This window comes from Balearica regulorum, chromosome 7, assembly GCF_011004875.1.
Source record: "Balearica regulorum gibbericeps isolate bBalReg1 chromosome 7, bBalReg1.pri, whole genome shotgun sequence".
Lineage (NCBI taxonomy): Eukaryota > Metazoa > Chordata > Aves > Gruiformes > Gruidae > Balearica > Balearica regulorum.
The window spans coordinates 12,282,019-12,297,628 of NC_046190.1; the positions used below are offsets into that span (position 1 = coordinate 12,282,019).

The 15,610-nt window shown below is 43.4% G+C and overlaps 1 protein-coding gene across 3 annotated transcripts in view; it reads left to right on the forward strand.

The window, feature by feature from the left end:
- Positions 1-13,188: 13,188 nt before the first annotated feature.
- SORCS1 (sortilin related VPS10 domain containing receptor 1) overlaps positions 13,189-15,610 on the forward strand; it is a 301,203-nt gene continuing 298,781 nt past the window's right edge. For all 3 annotated transcript variants that reach the window (XM_075757978.1, XM_075757976.1, XM_075757977.1), the window contains exon 1: positions 13,189-14,297. In XM_075757978.1, coding sequence (XP_075614093.1) covers positions 13,653-14,297 — 645 coding nt within the window. In that variant the 5' untranslated portion in view covers positions 13,189-13,652. The remainder of the gene's footprint in view (positions 14,298-15,610) is intronic.

Below are 15,610 nucleotides of genomic sequence, written 5' to 3' on the forward strand. Positions count from 1 at the left end.
TCACTGCCTGTCTTTCTATAATGGTCCTGTGGGACCTTTGTGCCATGACAACACCCAACCTTTGTCACAAATCTTTCTTTTCCAGCTGCTTGTGAATATTCTCAGGTATTTTATGAGCAGAGGGAGTTTGCGCTCTGCCTCTTTCTCCTTTAGTGGATGATGTTTCTGTTTGCCTGATGAACTTCCTCCTTTCCTCATCCAGTCTTCATTCCTTTGCATAATACAGGGAGCAGAACCATTTTTCTTAGAGGCAACAATGACCTGTAAGCTAGAAGCAGGACAGGGAGAGACAGGCCAGGTTATGATGTAATTATACCCACACTCATGAGAGCAGGAATTGAGTTATACCTTTAAAACCAGTAAAAAACCCCACCTACACGTGGGATGATTCTGCCAGCACCCAACAGGTGGCAGAGCAATTTTCAGCCAATTGAAATTGTATGTTTAAAAAAGGTACTTCAGGAAATAGAAACAATTTTATTTTATTACTTAAAACTTGATTCTGTTGAATACTAAAAGACCTATCTAATAGCAATACATTTTTAAACTAATGAAATATTTACAGCTGGAGCCTTCAGCAGAGGAACAGCAGAGTATGTTTATTTTGCAGCTCAGTAAATTATATATACACCAAGAATCAAATGGATGCTTTCTGTTGATCATGCTAATCCAAACAAGCTTTCTTTATGTTTTTAATCTGGAGAATTTGTTTTCCATTCCCATGCACATAATTATCAAAGCATCTATTAACCACTATAAATAAATCCAGGCCCTAAAATTTGTCTCCAGACTCTAAATACATAGTATGACTGCAGGGCGTATCATTTCTCAGCAAAAGCTGGTGGTTTTGTCACTCTCCCTGGGCCCTTGCTAGACCCTTAAAGGAAAACTGCAGTGATAGCTAGATAAATATTTGCTAAATAAGAACATATATATTGAAACTTATGCAAAATTGTTGAGAAATATCTGGCAAAATTTCCATCTCTCTACAGTAGTAAAGGGTGCTTGTAGCTTTCCACAACCTTTCCCAAGTCCAGGAAGGACAAGAGCAGGATTCGGTTTCGACACTTGTTTCCATAACTCATATACAGGGGAAAGTCCCAATGTGGACTTCCTACAGCCCGATTTCCCTCAGCATTTGGGAGGAGAGGGACAAATTACATGGAAATACAGTGGATGCTGTTGGCCAGACAAGCTCTGCTGTGGCTTGAACTCAGCACAGTTCACCCCAGTACAAGTTAATAATTTGAAAAGGGCAACTTGCAAGAGAGAAAAATAAAAATTCAGAAATCCTAGAAGACTTGAAAACTCAGATAAAACCACAGAAACCTCTTAAAAAAATAAGGGTCTCAATTTATGTGAATGTATGGTTATCTGTATGTGCACATATTTACTCAGAAATGTGGTAATTCCTCTGCTTCCCATCAGCTTTCCTGATCAGCACTCATTGCTCTGGGTACATAACATCAGCTGCGGGATCTAACGCTTGCTGGGTCTCATTGGAGAGCCAGTGGCGTGACCCTGAGCTGCCTGTTGGCCTTGTGCTGGAGGCTGCTCCTGGTCACATCATTCCGATGTAGCCATTCAGTCAGCGGTCACTAAGGGGGACTTGAAGGTGGCTGGAGGTGACGGTATCATTTTCACTCATTGCTTGCTATTGAATCTCGTGAACCTTAAGTATGCAAAGCCATAAGAAGGAAGAGGCATAGATATTATGACAGACAGAATAAAAAAAAGAGAAGTGGAAAGAAACTTGCACTATTCTCTAGCACTGGAGCAGGGGCAGCCTTTACTAGATGAATATGCCTTCTGCTACAGCATGAAAGTTGGATCCCTATCACCGTTATTTCATTGTCACTCCAGTGAAGTCCACAACAAGTTAATCCCCATTAGCCAAAGAAATGGACCAAGTTATTATTAGGATCTTTTTTAAGAAGTTAAATGAGAAAAAATATCACTAGAAAAAAGTGCAGAAAGCAAAAACTTGGTATTGCTTAGCTGTTTCTTTCCAGCTGGATTGTTCTCTAATGCTGAACGTTAATTGGAAAATAACAGCTTTCCTGCCTGCTTTTAGAAAATCAATATGCGTTTTTCTGTCCCCCTCCCCCTATTCAGGTTAAATCATTACCGGGATATTTTTAGACAATGGAATAAATAAAACCAACCCTTTTCCAGTCAAAAATTAATAACTATAACCAGCCAGAAAGACTTCCCCAGTGTAGTCCTTTCCCTGCCTTCAGTGTTGCTCACTGTTGTCCGTGCCAGTCGTCTGCCCCAAACCACTTGTCACCCCTTTCACAAAGCTGGATATGCGTCCTACGTTCCTTTGAGCTGGCACAAGCTGGAGGATCAATGGCTCTGTTTGGCAGGGGCTGAGATGCTGGACATTTTGCAGCAGATGCAGTTTGGCAGCGTTGCCTCAGTACACGAATGTTAACACCAGTTCACCATTCCCTGTCAAGTAAGTGAAAGAGCAAGGCGGAAGAAAGGACAGAACTGGAAATGCAAAGAGGCGACGTCATATTTTACAGAAGATCTCACAACATAAACAAACAATAATTCTAGCAACATTGTTTTGCCTTTTTTTAATACATAGTCCTGCTCAAATCCCCCTGGATCTAATTAAAACTTTGCTGGCCACCCACCAATCAAGATAATTACATTGTCTGGCAAAAAACAAAAGCAACAAAGACAAAATAAGATTGTGCAGAGAGATGCACCTATGTGGCAAAACAAAACAAAACAGGAAAACAGTCCAGGCCCCATGCCTTGTTTATTTATTTTTGCCTCTTTTGGAAACCGCAGAAAGAACCAAACTGTATAGAAGATGTTGAGTTTGCACCTCAAAGACTCCTTCAGCAGATGTTGAAGGCAGCAAAATGCCCAGAGTGTGTCAATGAGGATTTGAAATCATGATAAGGGAATCTTGCAGGAGACCGAGGCACCATATTAAATATTAAAATGAGCTGACTGCTGGGAAAGACTGAATCAGAAAAGAAGCTCTTACTGCAGTGAAAGGGCAGATGCTCAAGATGTGTTATTTAGAGCAGTCACTACTAATAAACCAGGACTTGCTTAAGTTCCTCCAAAGCAAGTTCTAAGATCTTGGATTTATTCTTTGTTCTCTCAAATTCCCTGGATGCTGCTGCTGTGACAGCTGGCTTATTCCATGACAGCAAACATATGTAAGGTATGCTGCAAACAAACCTGATCCAAATTCCATTGAAATCAATGAAAAGACTCCCACTGATTGCAATCAGACGTAAATGAACTGAAATGTACATGGAGACTTGGCCAGACTGGAAAATTGAAACAATTTTAAAACAGGATATCAAGGAGTCTTGATAAAAATGTTAAAAAATTATTTTGGATTGAATGAAGGCGCAAGTGAAGCACACCTAGTATCTTTTGAACAAACATTGTTTTAAAGAGGGGAGAAAATCAGAACAAATCAGACTTGGACTAATATATGCGTTTGGATGGCCTCAAACATTGGCAAGCAGAGTTTTGGCATAAGAAAAGCACAAACCCTGAATTATTATTAATTGCATGAAAATACATCCAAATGGAGTTTTTCCCCCGTGCTTCCTTGATGTGAGAATAGATATTAAATACACAGAGCCATCCACATGCAAACACTCCCGAAAATAAATGGCATCTCAGGGAATGCTGGCAATGAAATCAGCAGAAGCATTGCTTACGAGTTCCTTCCACTTCTTGGGCTACTTACTGACATTTGTGTATGTATACATGTATTAAACAGTCAGACTAATTGTTTTTTCATCACCCTTATTACATAAATCTGATTCTTCTAGAAGACTTTTTTTTTTTGACTGAAGATAAGAGGATTTTTTTTTTTTCTTTTTAAGGCATTGATTGAAAACTGACATAATTTCAATTCATTTTGAAATGATTTTATAGAGTTGTTTATACATAATACCAAATTTAATGCTAAAATAAATTATCATTATCAGGGGCCTGTTTACCAGAAACAAGTATCTGTATACATGCTTTATATAGCTTAATCTTCCAGGTGCTACACCCACAGATGTCCCAGATAAAGTGCTAAGAGCTCTGGTCAAGAAATGAACTCAGTACCAAACTTATAGAAATAAATTATTTTATGTTGCAAGGTGTTCTGGCAAATATCTCAAGTAATTAAAACCATATTTAGTTCCCTGGCCAAACTGAATTTAAAAAAAGGGACAAAACAGATTCAGAAATCAAAGATTCATTTCAAGCTTTATGCAACAGTTTGTTCAGCTTGCAAAACAGTATTTTTTAAATTTTATGCATATACATATATATATATTCTATGTAAATATATATTTAAAATATACATACTTTTAAAAATCTTCCAAGCAGGCAAAATTAGCTCCAGAACAAAGCAAAAAAACCCAAACAAAACCAAAACCGGAAACCTTTCAATTGTATTTTGTGTTGAAACACTTCAGATTAGATTTTGAGCCAGCAGGAGCCTTGTCTTCATGCTGTTCTCCATAGTTAGGAGGACTATTCTTTTGTTCTTATTTTTTTTTAAAGAAATAAAAGAAAACAAAGGAAGAGAGTCAATAATCTCATATAAAACCATGACATCAGGAACTCAACATTCACTACACGATTCACAATGAAAAGACTGACAACATGGAAACACAGATTTCCTTTGCATTTTCTCCTGATTTTCCACCACCCATTCCAAATCCTTCCTGTGGTCAGAAGACTAGAGTTTCTCACCAAACATGGGACCGACAAGTTGTCTCTCATGACTACTTCTTCTGCCCTCATTAGAGGGTGTTTCTCTCTTTGTCCCACCAAGCTACCAAATGGTAGATGAATGCCGCAGATCTGAAAAGCTGTTGAAGAAGCTACCAGGCTGGAGGGACAAAAGGTCAGACGAAGTTTTCCTCCCTTCATCTGCCTTCGTTTCTGGCCAGGTAGATCCTATGAAAACCTTCCAAACAGCTGCCCCAATGGGAAAGGTGTCTCTGACTATGCCTTCTAATGTTCAGATGCTGATGTCTGTTGGAATGTATCGCACTGCTTATAATCTAGCAAAAAAATTCATGTGAGCATCCTCCGACTTGTTTTAGGCAGAAATGCGCTGGGTTAGTAAAAACACTTTTAACTGATGGCCAGATCTCTCTTTCCTGATTTTGTACCATAGGAGTGTGTGTACGAACGGCTCTGCTGGTTGTTCTGTGAGTGATGCAGCTGTCTCCAGAAAAGGATTTCTGACCATGACTTAAGAAATGATGCATCAGTGAAGCAGGACAGTGTTGCCTCACAGAAATTTTTGCCTGGTCATTTTTTCAGTTCTGAAATAAAGTACTGTCAATGAGCAAGCTCACATCTTCAATCAGCCTCAAGGGTTCTTGTTTTTTAATATTTTTTTTTACTTTTCTTGCAGTAAAAAGGTACAATAGAAGAATAATTTTTTTTTCTCTATCTTCTCTTTCTTCTACTAGACATTTTATCTTTAGTTGTACCTGGAACTTCTACTTTGTCAAGACTTCTGGCTAAGAGAAATCAGGCAAGGTGCACAAGCAAGAAAACACCATCTGTAATGATGACAAACTATAAACAGCATTCACAGGCCATTAAGTTTGTAATCTTTTTCTCTTCATCATTATTCTCTTACCTCCATTAAATTCTTCCACAACCAAGTGAAGAAGCCAAAGGTGACAGCGGTAGAGTGATAGACAAGATTTTTTATTGTCCTGTCGATACAGATAAACCCAGAGCTGATAGAATGTCAGGTGAACTTCCCCCATGATGACTAAAGTTCAGTAATCTTTAAAAAAGGTAGAAAATACAAATGATTTTTATGCCTGTTAGGCTTTTAAGAAGATTTATGTTACTGAAGTATCCTGACTCTATGGAAGATGCTTTGAGTGTTATTTATTGTTCACAGGAAACTACTATCTGTACTTGATCAGTCTGCTTCAAATTGCAGATTTTCAAAGTTGCAAGACAACCAGCAGCATCCCACAGCCACAGTCCCATGAACTGGAAAGGCCTAGAAGATGAGGGAATGAAAATGACTCAATGGACACAGCTAAGCAACCTGCAACTGATTTTGAATACCTGCAAGGACCTTCTGTTGGTCATGGAAAGGAAGGAAAAGAAGAGAAAGGAACATGCTGAAACCCAGACATAGAACAGATACATGCCCGAGGGAACAGCAGAGAGATTAAGGTAAAGTCCAAGTCTTTTAGTATGGCCAAATCTAGGATGTTACAGCGCAACTGTCCCAGACAGTTGTTTGCCAATGGATGCCACCACTGGTAGTAGCATTACATTAGACCTAGAACTTCAGTTTACCCTGCTCTGAAATAAATGCTGGGAGTCCTGTAGGACTCTGCAAAGTTCTGGCAACAAAACTTGGTAACAATACTTAAGGTAGGTGGGATGGGACCCAAGAGGATAAAATTGTCTAAGAGTGCCCACTGGTTTGTTAAACTAGTGCTGGAGAGGCAGGCACCTAATGAAAGGAGAACCGGACTGGTCTCTGGAGGAGTCTGATTTTCACTGTAGGATGGCATCTAAGCTCATGCTGAACCTGGGAATCATTTGTCATTGGAACAGGTTACTGATTTTACCTTGGGGAGAGATGGGATTTATTCCTGCCTTTAGCATAGACATGTAATCTTCTTGAACTTTTTACCTCTCATAGATTCAAATATTAAAAGAAATGTTGGTTGTGAGAGATCAACCTCTTACTTGAAGCCAGGCTGCCATCATTATTAGATCAGGTTGGCCATAGCTTTGTCTTCCCGAGGGAGATTCTACAATCTAACAAACCTGTCCTGGAGTGGCATTATCTTCCTGGATGCGCTTTTCCTAATTCTCAGTCTGAACATTTTAAACACCAATTTTGTCTTCTCTTTGTTTTAGCACCTGCCACAACCAAGAAGTGTTTGGCTTCTTCATCTTTCTAACTCCCTCTCAAGTAGTCACAGACCGATATTTAATCGCTTTTTAGCCTCCAGGCTAAACAAGCCCAGCTTTCAACTGTCTCCTTGTAGGTTGTGTGGTCATCACCTTGGTAACCCTCCACTTGGTATAACCTTCCTTCGGTTTCTCCATGTCTCTCTTGAACTGGGAACCCACACCAGAAACAGTACTCCATGTTTAGCCTCCCCAGTGCTAAGAAAGAAGAGGTTATAATTTCTTCTGATCTCCTGATGATGCTTTGCCAAAGTCAGAAGAATATACAGTTTCCCTTATTTGCAAAGAGAGACCCAAGTGCAATTCCCAGACCTTTTCCAGTCAGTTGATTCTCAACTTTTAAGACTAGCAGTCCAGCCAACTTTCAAACCTCTGTCAATTGCTTTGACCTGCCCATATTTCCTCAGTTTACCATGACACTGCTGTGGAAACCGGTGTTACAATAGTCAGCTATTGAGTAACAGAAGACAATCAAGTTGGTCAAGCATTATTTGCTTTTGCTAAAGCCATTTTCATTTTTCCTGTAACATTCTTGCTTTTCATGTGGTTGGAAATGTCCACAGTGTACATTTCAGTTATTGATGGCATAAACCTTCTGGGTATTATGGGGTTGCTTTAAAACAGTCAGGATGAAATGTGACAATTGCTGGGTCATCCCTGTGGTTATCATTCATATTGGGGGTGGTGAATGACTTGACTATGAGATACACCTCAGGCTTCCTCCTTCCGCCAATGTTTACTAGTTTAAAAGTTGTTATAATAAAGCTCATTCTAGCTCTGAGCTCCAGCTCAGTTTTTTTCTTTAGCTGCAAGCTCAGAGAACTAGCTGAGTACGTGCAGTGCTAATACAAGTGCAGTCCTTGCAATTCTACTTTACACTCAACTAAACTACGAAACCCAGCAGAATCTAAGACCAGCTTTTCAGGGCAGCTTTCCAGGTTTCTTAGGCTGCAAAAGCTGATCAAGAGAGAATGCCAGCTGGGAATTTCAAGCAGAAAATTTTCTCATCAACTGTCTTCTGTGGCCTGGGGTGTTTTCGGCTCCTGAATCCCCATTGACAGGGGAACAGCACTCAGGAGTGCAGGGTGGCAATGGGTTGATAACTCCAGATCATAAGGGGATAGGATCACTGGACCAATGAAATGCAAGGCCATCACAGAGGACCAGATGCCACTAGAGAAGAAATGGGATTAAATCCCAGGGTCTATAGGTAAGCAAAGTCCAGCGGCAAAGAGGGCTGGATTCAACATCATTGTGGATGTGGTAGTTGTGCAGATACATGAGTATTGCTTCAGTATGTAACTGGGAGTACAAGCTTATTTGGGGGGTGTGGGGGGTGTGTGTGTGTCACATGCTCCCTTCCTCCCATGGCAAATCCACCCTTGGTTTATCACTGAAATCATTGTGCAAATCTGGCCCGGGAAGTTTCTGCAGCTGTAAGAGCAGGAAGGAGGTCTGGAACCAAAGAGTAGGATGCAGAGTCTGCGCCATGGGTATGAGGTTTGCCATCTGTGGTGGGATGGTGTGAAAACCCTTTGGATCCAGAAGTGGAAGTGAAATAGAGGAGCCTACATGAGAGATTTTCCAGAGGAGAAAGATCTAGACAACTCCTATTGTCCCCAGAGCGAGCTGCTGGCTGATAAGCACCACTAGATATTTCAGTATAAACAGTGCGTTAGGGAAAATTGGCAGCAAGTATGGGTGCTGAGTCCTTCCCTGCACTTAGAGGCAATCACACTGATCAAATCTGCTCGCCACCTGGCTCTCCTTGCCGGAAAAATTGCTATCTATCTGAAATCTCCATCTGAGGATTTAGCAAAGCAAAATGGCTCTTTAAATTATAAAGTGGCAAAGTCTTGCACTTTTTTTGAGATTACTTTAAACCTCAGTCTTTGCAACAGGCTGCAGCAAGAGGGAGTAAAAGAACAAAAAGCCCTTGCTGTTAATATTTATGGCAACTAAAGCAAAATTGCATCACATTTGCAGATGAATGGGACCCCCTGTTAAAAGCTGCAGCAGCTTAATTTTGGGATGGCACTGGTTTGGGGCTTGATTGTCTGGAATAACAAAGGAGAGCTTTCATGTTAATTAATTTAGAGGAATTATTAGTCTTAAAAATAAATAGTTCAATCACCTTTCCAAAAATAATCCAAGAGAGGGAAATGAAATACAGTGAAAAGAAGATACAGATTTTATTTCGGTTCCAGATTTTTTTCAAATAATTTTTGTGTGCCAAATGCATTGCCCCTATGTGAGGTCCTAGGATTTAGCTCTGATAATACCTTTGTAACAACTATATAAATATTGCTACAAAACAAGTTACATAGGTAAATAATTTCCATTTTTTCAGTGAAATAAGAGGCACTTGGAAATAGTTGTTTTGATGTATATAATTAGTCCCTCTTTTATTTAAAGAATGAAGCATCCAGAACCTATAAATAAAAAAAAAAAAAAAAAAAAAGCTTTTTGTGATATTTACATTGAGAGCCATTTTTTTTTTTTTTTTCTCTTAGGGAAACTGCAACAAGCCTTGTTATATCCTGATTTGTAATTTTTTTTTTTTTTTTTCAAACAGAGATTCCTTTTGGAGGAATTATGTGTAATGTTGAACTACAGTATTCATCACTCACCGTGGCTTGATAGGAATCAATGGAGCAGTGTTCTTGGGCTCCCTTCATTACACAGTCTTTACAGAGAAAACTGATGATTTAAAATGGGTGTAGATTCACAAAATCCTGATTATACAAATATTTACTAGAGAGATATTTTACTGCTTAGCCTAAAAGACATTTGAGTGCAAGATAGCTCAGGCTATGTTATGCCCCTGTCCTGTATTGAAAACTCAGCTGATTAAACCCACTCAGCTCTGTTTCTTTCTCTCTTTCATTCCTCTTTCTCCCTTTCTACTCCATCAAAGTGCAGGCAATGTTGGCATAGTCCCTGAGGTGCTTCTGTCATGCAGGCGCCATTGTCTAGCATGTTTCAGAAGACAGGAATCTTGCAGAGTCAGGAGGCATCAGGGACCACATTTTCACAAGTAGTCTCTGATTGTGAGTGTGAAACACTCCTGAGGAAAGGATTCCTGCAGATGGTAGATTATTGCAATCATTGTCATAAGGATTTATGTCCTTGACCAAGCCCGTATTTCCACTTGCCTCTGAACCTGCCTGGTCCGAAGTGAAGATTTGTATACTCAGATGTGCTTCCTTCTGTTGCTGCTTCTCTTCTCAAGGCTATATAAATCCTTAGGAAGATGCTTGCTCCACTGCATCAGCTACCCAGAACTGGTATCTACTCCTTTCACTAGATTCCTACTTCCGCTTCCTGACCCCTAAAGTGAGAACCTCCTCAAACCCTCTCATGGCTGTGCAGATCTCTGCCTTGGCAGTAGTTCCTCCCTGGCAAAGAGGAACACCCCCTGCCACTGCTTATCCTGGTAAAGGCAGAGGTTACAGAGGCCAGCCGAGACCTGCATTTTTCAATTGCTCTCATAGCATCATGTTTTACAGTGTCAACAATTGTCTCCTGTCCCACAGCCCCCAGGGCTCGCTCTTCTTCCCTCCCTCGAGGCAATATTGGCTGTGTGAAACAGAAGAGCATTCTCCTGATCAGCTAGTGTAGCAGCTCTGTTGGAAAACACATTTTCATCAGGGATGGAGCTGGACGTGTGGTGTAGCGTGTGCTATCAAAACGTCGGATCAGGTGTAACCTCAGGTCAGGATACCCACGAGTGCAGGCTTTCCTTTCCCATGAGCACGGCCATGGAGTCCACTTACTACACACCAGTGTTTCTTTTTGGCTGAGTATTTGAGTTCAGCCCTCCCCAATGACAGCGTAGGGGCTTACTGTAGTTCCCACCTGAGAAAGCTATCGCTTACATCAGAAGACAGGGGATTATTCTTTTGTGCCAAAGACTCTGGCTTCATATCTCTGATGGCTCAATCATCACATCATCTGTGGCAGAAAGATGGCTGGCAACAACATTAGATTATGGCGATTTAAAACATCTCTCTCAGATAAGTGCAGACCATGAGTATTCAAAAGCACACATAATCAGATTGTAAAATTGACTACCACAGCATGCCTCAGACACCAAGAGTATAAATAAGGATTAGACAAATTTAGGGAAGACATGTCCATCCGTAGCTATTAAACATAAGGGATCAGGTGCGATTGCTGCTGCTGGAATCTCCTAAACTGATGATTCCAGGAAATAAAATCAGGGAAAGGCTGGTCCTGTACATCTCTGTCTTATATCCACCTACAACAAGGGAAATGCCGGAAAAAGCAGCCGCGGTCCTCAGGTCAGATCTGGTATTTTCTTTCCATGACGGACTTGTGTGCATTTGCTGAAGAACTCTTCAGGTGTAGTACACGCACTGGTGTGTATAAGATGTGCTTTACCATATCACTCACTGGTCACTCATCACAGTCCAGAGATAATCATCTGCCTAAATGAGACTGCTAGATTTGTTTCTCTCATTAGCCTTAGCCATTCCTTGGTATGCAAATCTCTATTACAATCCCAGGAGAAATTTTCTCTGACCTCTTATTACTTTCCTTCTTCCAAGTTCTTCTTCTGTCTCACCCACTCACCTCTTTCTTAGAATTTCATCCCTTTAGATCGAAGCCTCTTTAAGAGACTTGTCCTAGGAAGGTGTCACTCTTTAGTGCATCCTTTGTGATAGATCCATCTGGTCAATCTATTGTACAGAAGACAAAGGATTGGGTTGATAGTAAGGTAGTTCCATCTCTAATCCTTGCTGCTTTGCTGATCACACTGTGACTCAGCTTGCCTCATTTACACAACAAGAATAAAATTCACTGGCCTTTGTAAAGAGCTTTGGGCTTAGTAAAGGAAAGGAGTTGTTTGAGTGCAAAGTGTTAATTATTATTACTGACAGGCTGTAACTAATAGTAACCATTTAGCTAGGAGATATGGAAACAGGTATGCAGTTAATTGGTTTACAGTGGATTTAGCTGAGGTCTAGCAGTTATTTTGCAGACAATCCATCATTGTTGTAAACAGCATGAAGTTATGCCCAGCCTCAATTACACTGAGTCTCCCTTTGCCCGTGGTCTTCTGCTAATATCCCAAGACTCGTCACCAGTGAGCATTTGAGTGAGATCTCTAGAAGAACGTGGAATAAATCTATAAATCTCTTTCTGAAATGCCCTGCCAAAAAATACAAGAAAGTCTTCCATATCAGGAAGGAAACATTAAAAACATAAATTGAAAAATAAACTCTACTGGAAATCAAATGGGAATGAGTGGAAGCAGGCAGATGGGGATGGAATAAAATTCTAGTGGAAGAGTCTTTAATTCCCTCCAGTCTTAAAGCCCGTGGACATTTGCAAGTGCCTGTTAAAGCTCAGACCCCGGTCATGCTGCGTGGGCAGTCACCAACGGTGCTGCCTGCAGTAAGGGACCAGCGGCTCCCATGGCAGACAGACACCAACCTCTGCAATCAGGGTTCGGTGATCTCCTCTGGCCACCACTAGTGACTACTTTGTGGGGAAGAAATCTAGGGAGAGAGAAATTGCTGGTCCTATAAACGTGAGATAGATAGAGCAGAAAGGTTTGTTGGTTTTTTTTTTTTTTTTTTTTTTTTTCCTGCTGATAAACCTGTGGTGGGGAATCTTATCCCTGTCTCCATCAGCATTTATGTGACTACCTCTCTGACATGCCTGAGTGACTTATCTAAACATCGGCAGCTACTGTAAATGACTGTACAGGAAAGCAAAGGCGGAGGAGGGAACAGAGGGGTAGAAAAGCGACTTTCTCTCTGTGAAATCAAGCACAGGTGCCTATTCCCAGTAACTCCAGGGCATTTACATCAGTCACAGGGGGAAGAGAAAGAAAGGAACGTTTCAGAGCCTGCTCTGACATTTAACGCCACTTAATCGAATTAAAATATTTCCTCTAGAAAGACTATACGCACATGTACGTATCCTTATATGTACGCTTTACTCCTTCACTTTGCACATTTGCTTCCAGTTATAGTGCGGTGGGTTTAGTGTGTTGGGGAGCAGGTTTTACGGATTTGAGCTGATGGGAAGCACAGGGCAGGAAGGTATCAGATGGCAGGAGTTTAAAAGTTGGGGTAAGTCCTTCTTGGAGTGCGTGTGTGAGAGAGAGGGGGGGAGCGAGTAACCAATCACTCACGAAACACACGCGGGGCGTCCTGGTGGGGCGGCTGCGGGAGGAGTGTGATGCAGAAGCGGCGAAGCGAGAGGGAGCAGAGAGAGAGAGAGCGAGCGGGAGAGGAGCGAGCTGCGACTTCCACAGCAGCAGCCGGGAGAAATCACCAGCCAGGATTTGCTCCTCTCTCTCTCCCTCTCTCTCTCTGATTTCAATTCAGCTCCTCCCCCGTGTGGTTGTGGCTTTGCCTTCCATCAAAAGCCTGATCAGCAACGCCAGTCTTAGGGGGTAATAAAAAAAAAAAAAAAAAAAAAGAGAAAAGAGGGGGGAAAAAAAAAGAGAGGAAAAAAAGGCAAAAGTGCAAAAGAAGGAAAAGAAAACAAGGGCGAAAAAAGAGGGGGAAAGAAAACAATCTCGTCTGCCCCCCGGCTGCATCTAATAACAGCAGACTCTGAAACTTTATGGAGTTCTCGCTGTGTTTACCCCGCGGCGAGTAAATCGGCAGCACCCGGCTCACTCGCTCCTGCTCTTTCTCCCTCGCACTCATCAGCAGTCAGCAGCGATGGAAAAAGTTGCTGGCTGGTACCCAGCCTGGCACGTTGCTCTCCTGTACTGGACATGGCTTTTCCTCTTCACTTTTGGCTTTACCGGTGCAGAAATAACTTGCAGATCCTGCCGTCCCCAGGTGAAGCCGCAGCAGCAACATCCGCAGCAGGGATTATTAATGCATTTGAGGACCGACAGAGGAGAAAAGGAGCAGAGGAGGTTCCCCGGGAAGAAGGGAGGTGAGAGAGGGCAAGGGGCCGGGATGCAGGCGGAGGATGCCGGGCTGCAAGCGACCCTCGCCCCTGCTCGCGCGGGGACGAAATTCAGCGGCTGGGAGACCCGGCGATTGACGAGGGAGCCCGAGAAAGTGGCCGGGGAGAGCCGGCCCCGACCGGCGGCAGCGGCTCCTGCCGAGGACCATCCTCTCCGGGGCCAGGGGTCACCCCCGGCGGGCGGCCAGCCGGGATCGGGCCGGAGGCGGCGGGGCCGCAGCCCGCGGGGCACCGCGGTGCCGGGCGGTGCCGCGGGGCGGGAGCCGGGGGACGCCGGCGCCGCCCGCTTCGGGCTGGAGGAGCTGCGGCTGGGCAGCACCACCTTCGCCCTCGCCGGCGACTCGGCGCACAACCAAGCCATGGTGCACTGGTCGGGGCACAACAGCAGCGTGAGTACCGCCGCCGCGGGGGGCCGGCGGGGTGCGGGCGGTGGGTTTGCTTTTGTCCTTGCTTTCTTTTTCTTTTTGCCTTTTTTTTTTTTTTTTTGTGGGGTGGGATAGGGGATCGGGTGGGGGGGGTGCTGTTTTTTTCTTCTTCGAAGGGGGATTTGCGCCTCCGGGCGCCGGGGATTGGCTTCGCTTAGCAGTGTGCAGTGGGGCAGAAGTGCTTCAAAAGGGCCATTCTTCTGGAGCAAAAAAAACTTTCCGTCGCCCGCCCGCTGAGCACAGCCCCCTCCAACCCCTTTCTCCTTCACCCGGGAGGCAGAGAAGGATAAACCACTGCCACCGCCCGCGGCGGGGAGGGGAAAGGTTGGTCTGGGGGGGTATCCGTCCTGACCTTACACCCTGCCTTCCCCCCAGGGTAACCCTCGCCGGGACCCTGGGAGGCTCAGCCGCAAGCAAGGCGTGGGAAAACCCCTCCGGCGCTGCTCCTCCTCCTCCTCCCTGCCCTGGGGCCCCACATCAGCCCAAGGGCTCATCTCCAGGCCCTGCTGATGGGGAGATGCTGGCAGGCATCAGGACTTCATCTCCGAGGTGTTTCTGCGCAGGGGATAAAGCTGCTTTTTTGCCTCTTGTGACCAAGATGTTAAAATGAGACAGTTCTTGTCTCTTTCCTGTAACCTGGACCTTTCTCATGAATAGCAGCAAAACAGCTCTGACATAAGCCAAGCAGAACAAAACCAGTCAGAGAAGCAGGTTTCTGGGCTGGAGCGATAGTCATGATATCAAAGTTACCAAGTTAACTTGAGCCCTGTATCCCTCCAGCCTCTGCTGCGAAGGTAACCTGGAGCCACAGGACTGAGGCCTGGGGAAGGCAGAGTGAGTTGCCTGGTTTGCTTTCTGCCTGCCATTAACTCTGCTCATGGACTAGCAGAAGTGGGGGGATCTGGCTGTCTGAATGCTCAAACTTCTGTCCCTTTGCCTCGTGGAGACAGCAAGCAGAATTCCAATAAGAGAGAAAGGGATGCTGGCATGACATGGTTGTTGCCCATATGACTTCCCAGGAGAAAGTGGGACTTGGGCTCTTCTCCTCTAAGGTGTCTGTAGCTGTAATGCCAGAATGTTTCTGGCTCCTTGGCACAAATCCTTGGTCTCCTTTTCAGCTTTTAGTACTAGGAGCCTGGTAACATTTTAAAATAATGGTCTAATCATTATGAATTCCTTTTGTTATAGATTGTATTGAGGTATATCACAGCCACCCAATTTAGAGTTACAGTGGATGTCATAAGCACCTCACTGTGGGGTTCAGCCCTAGTTAATTG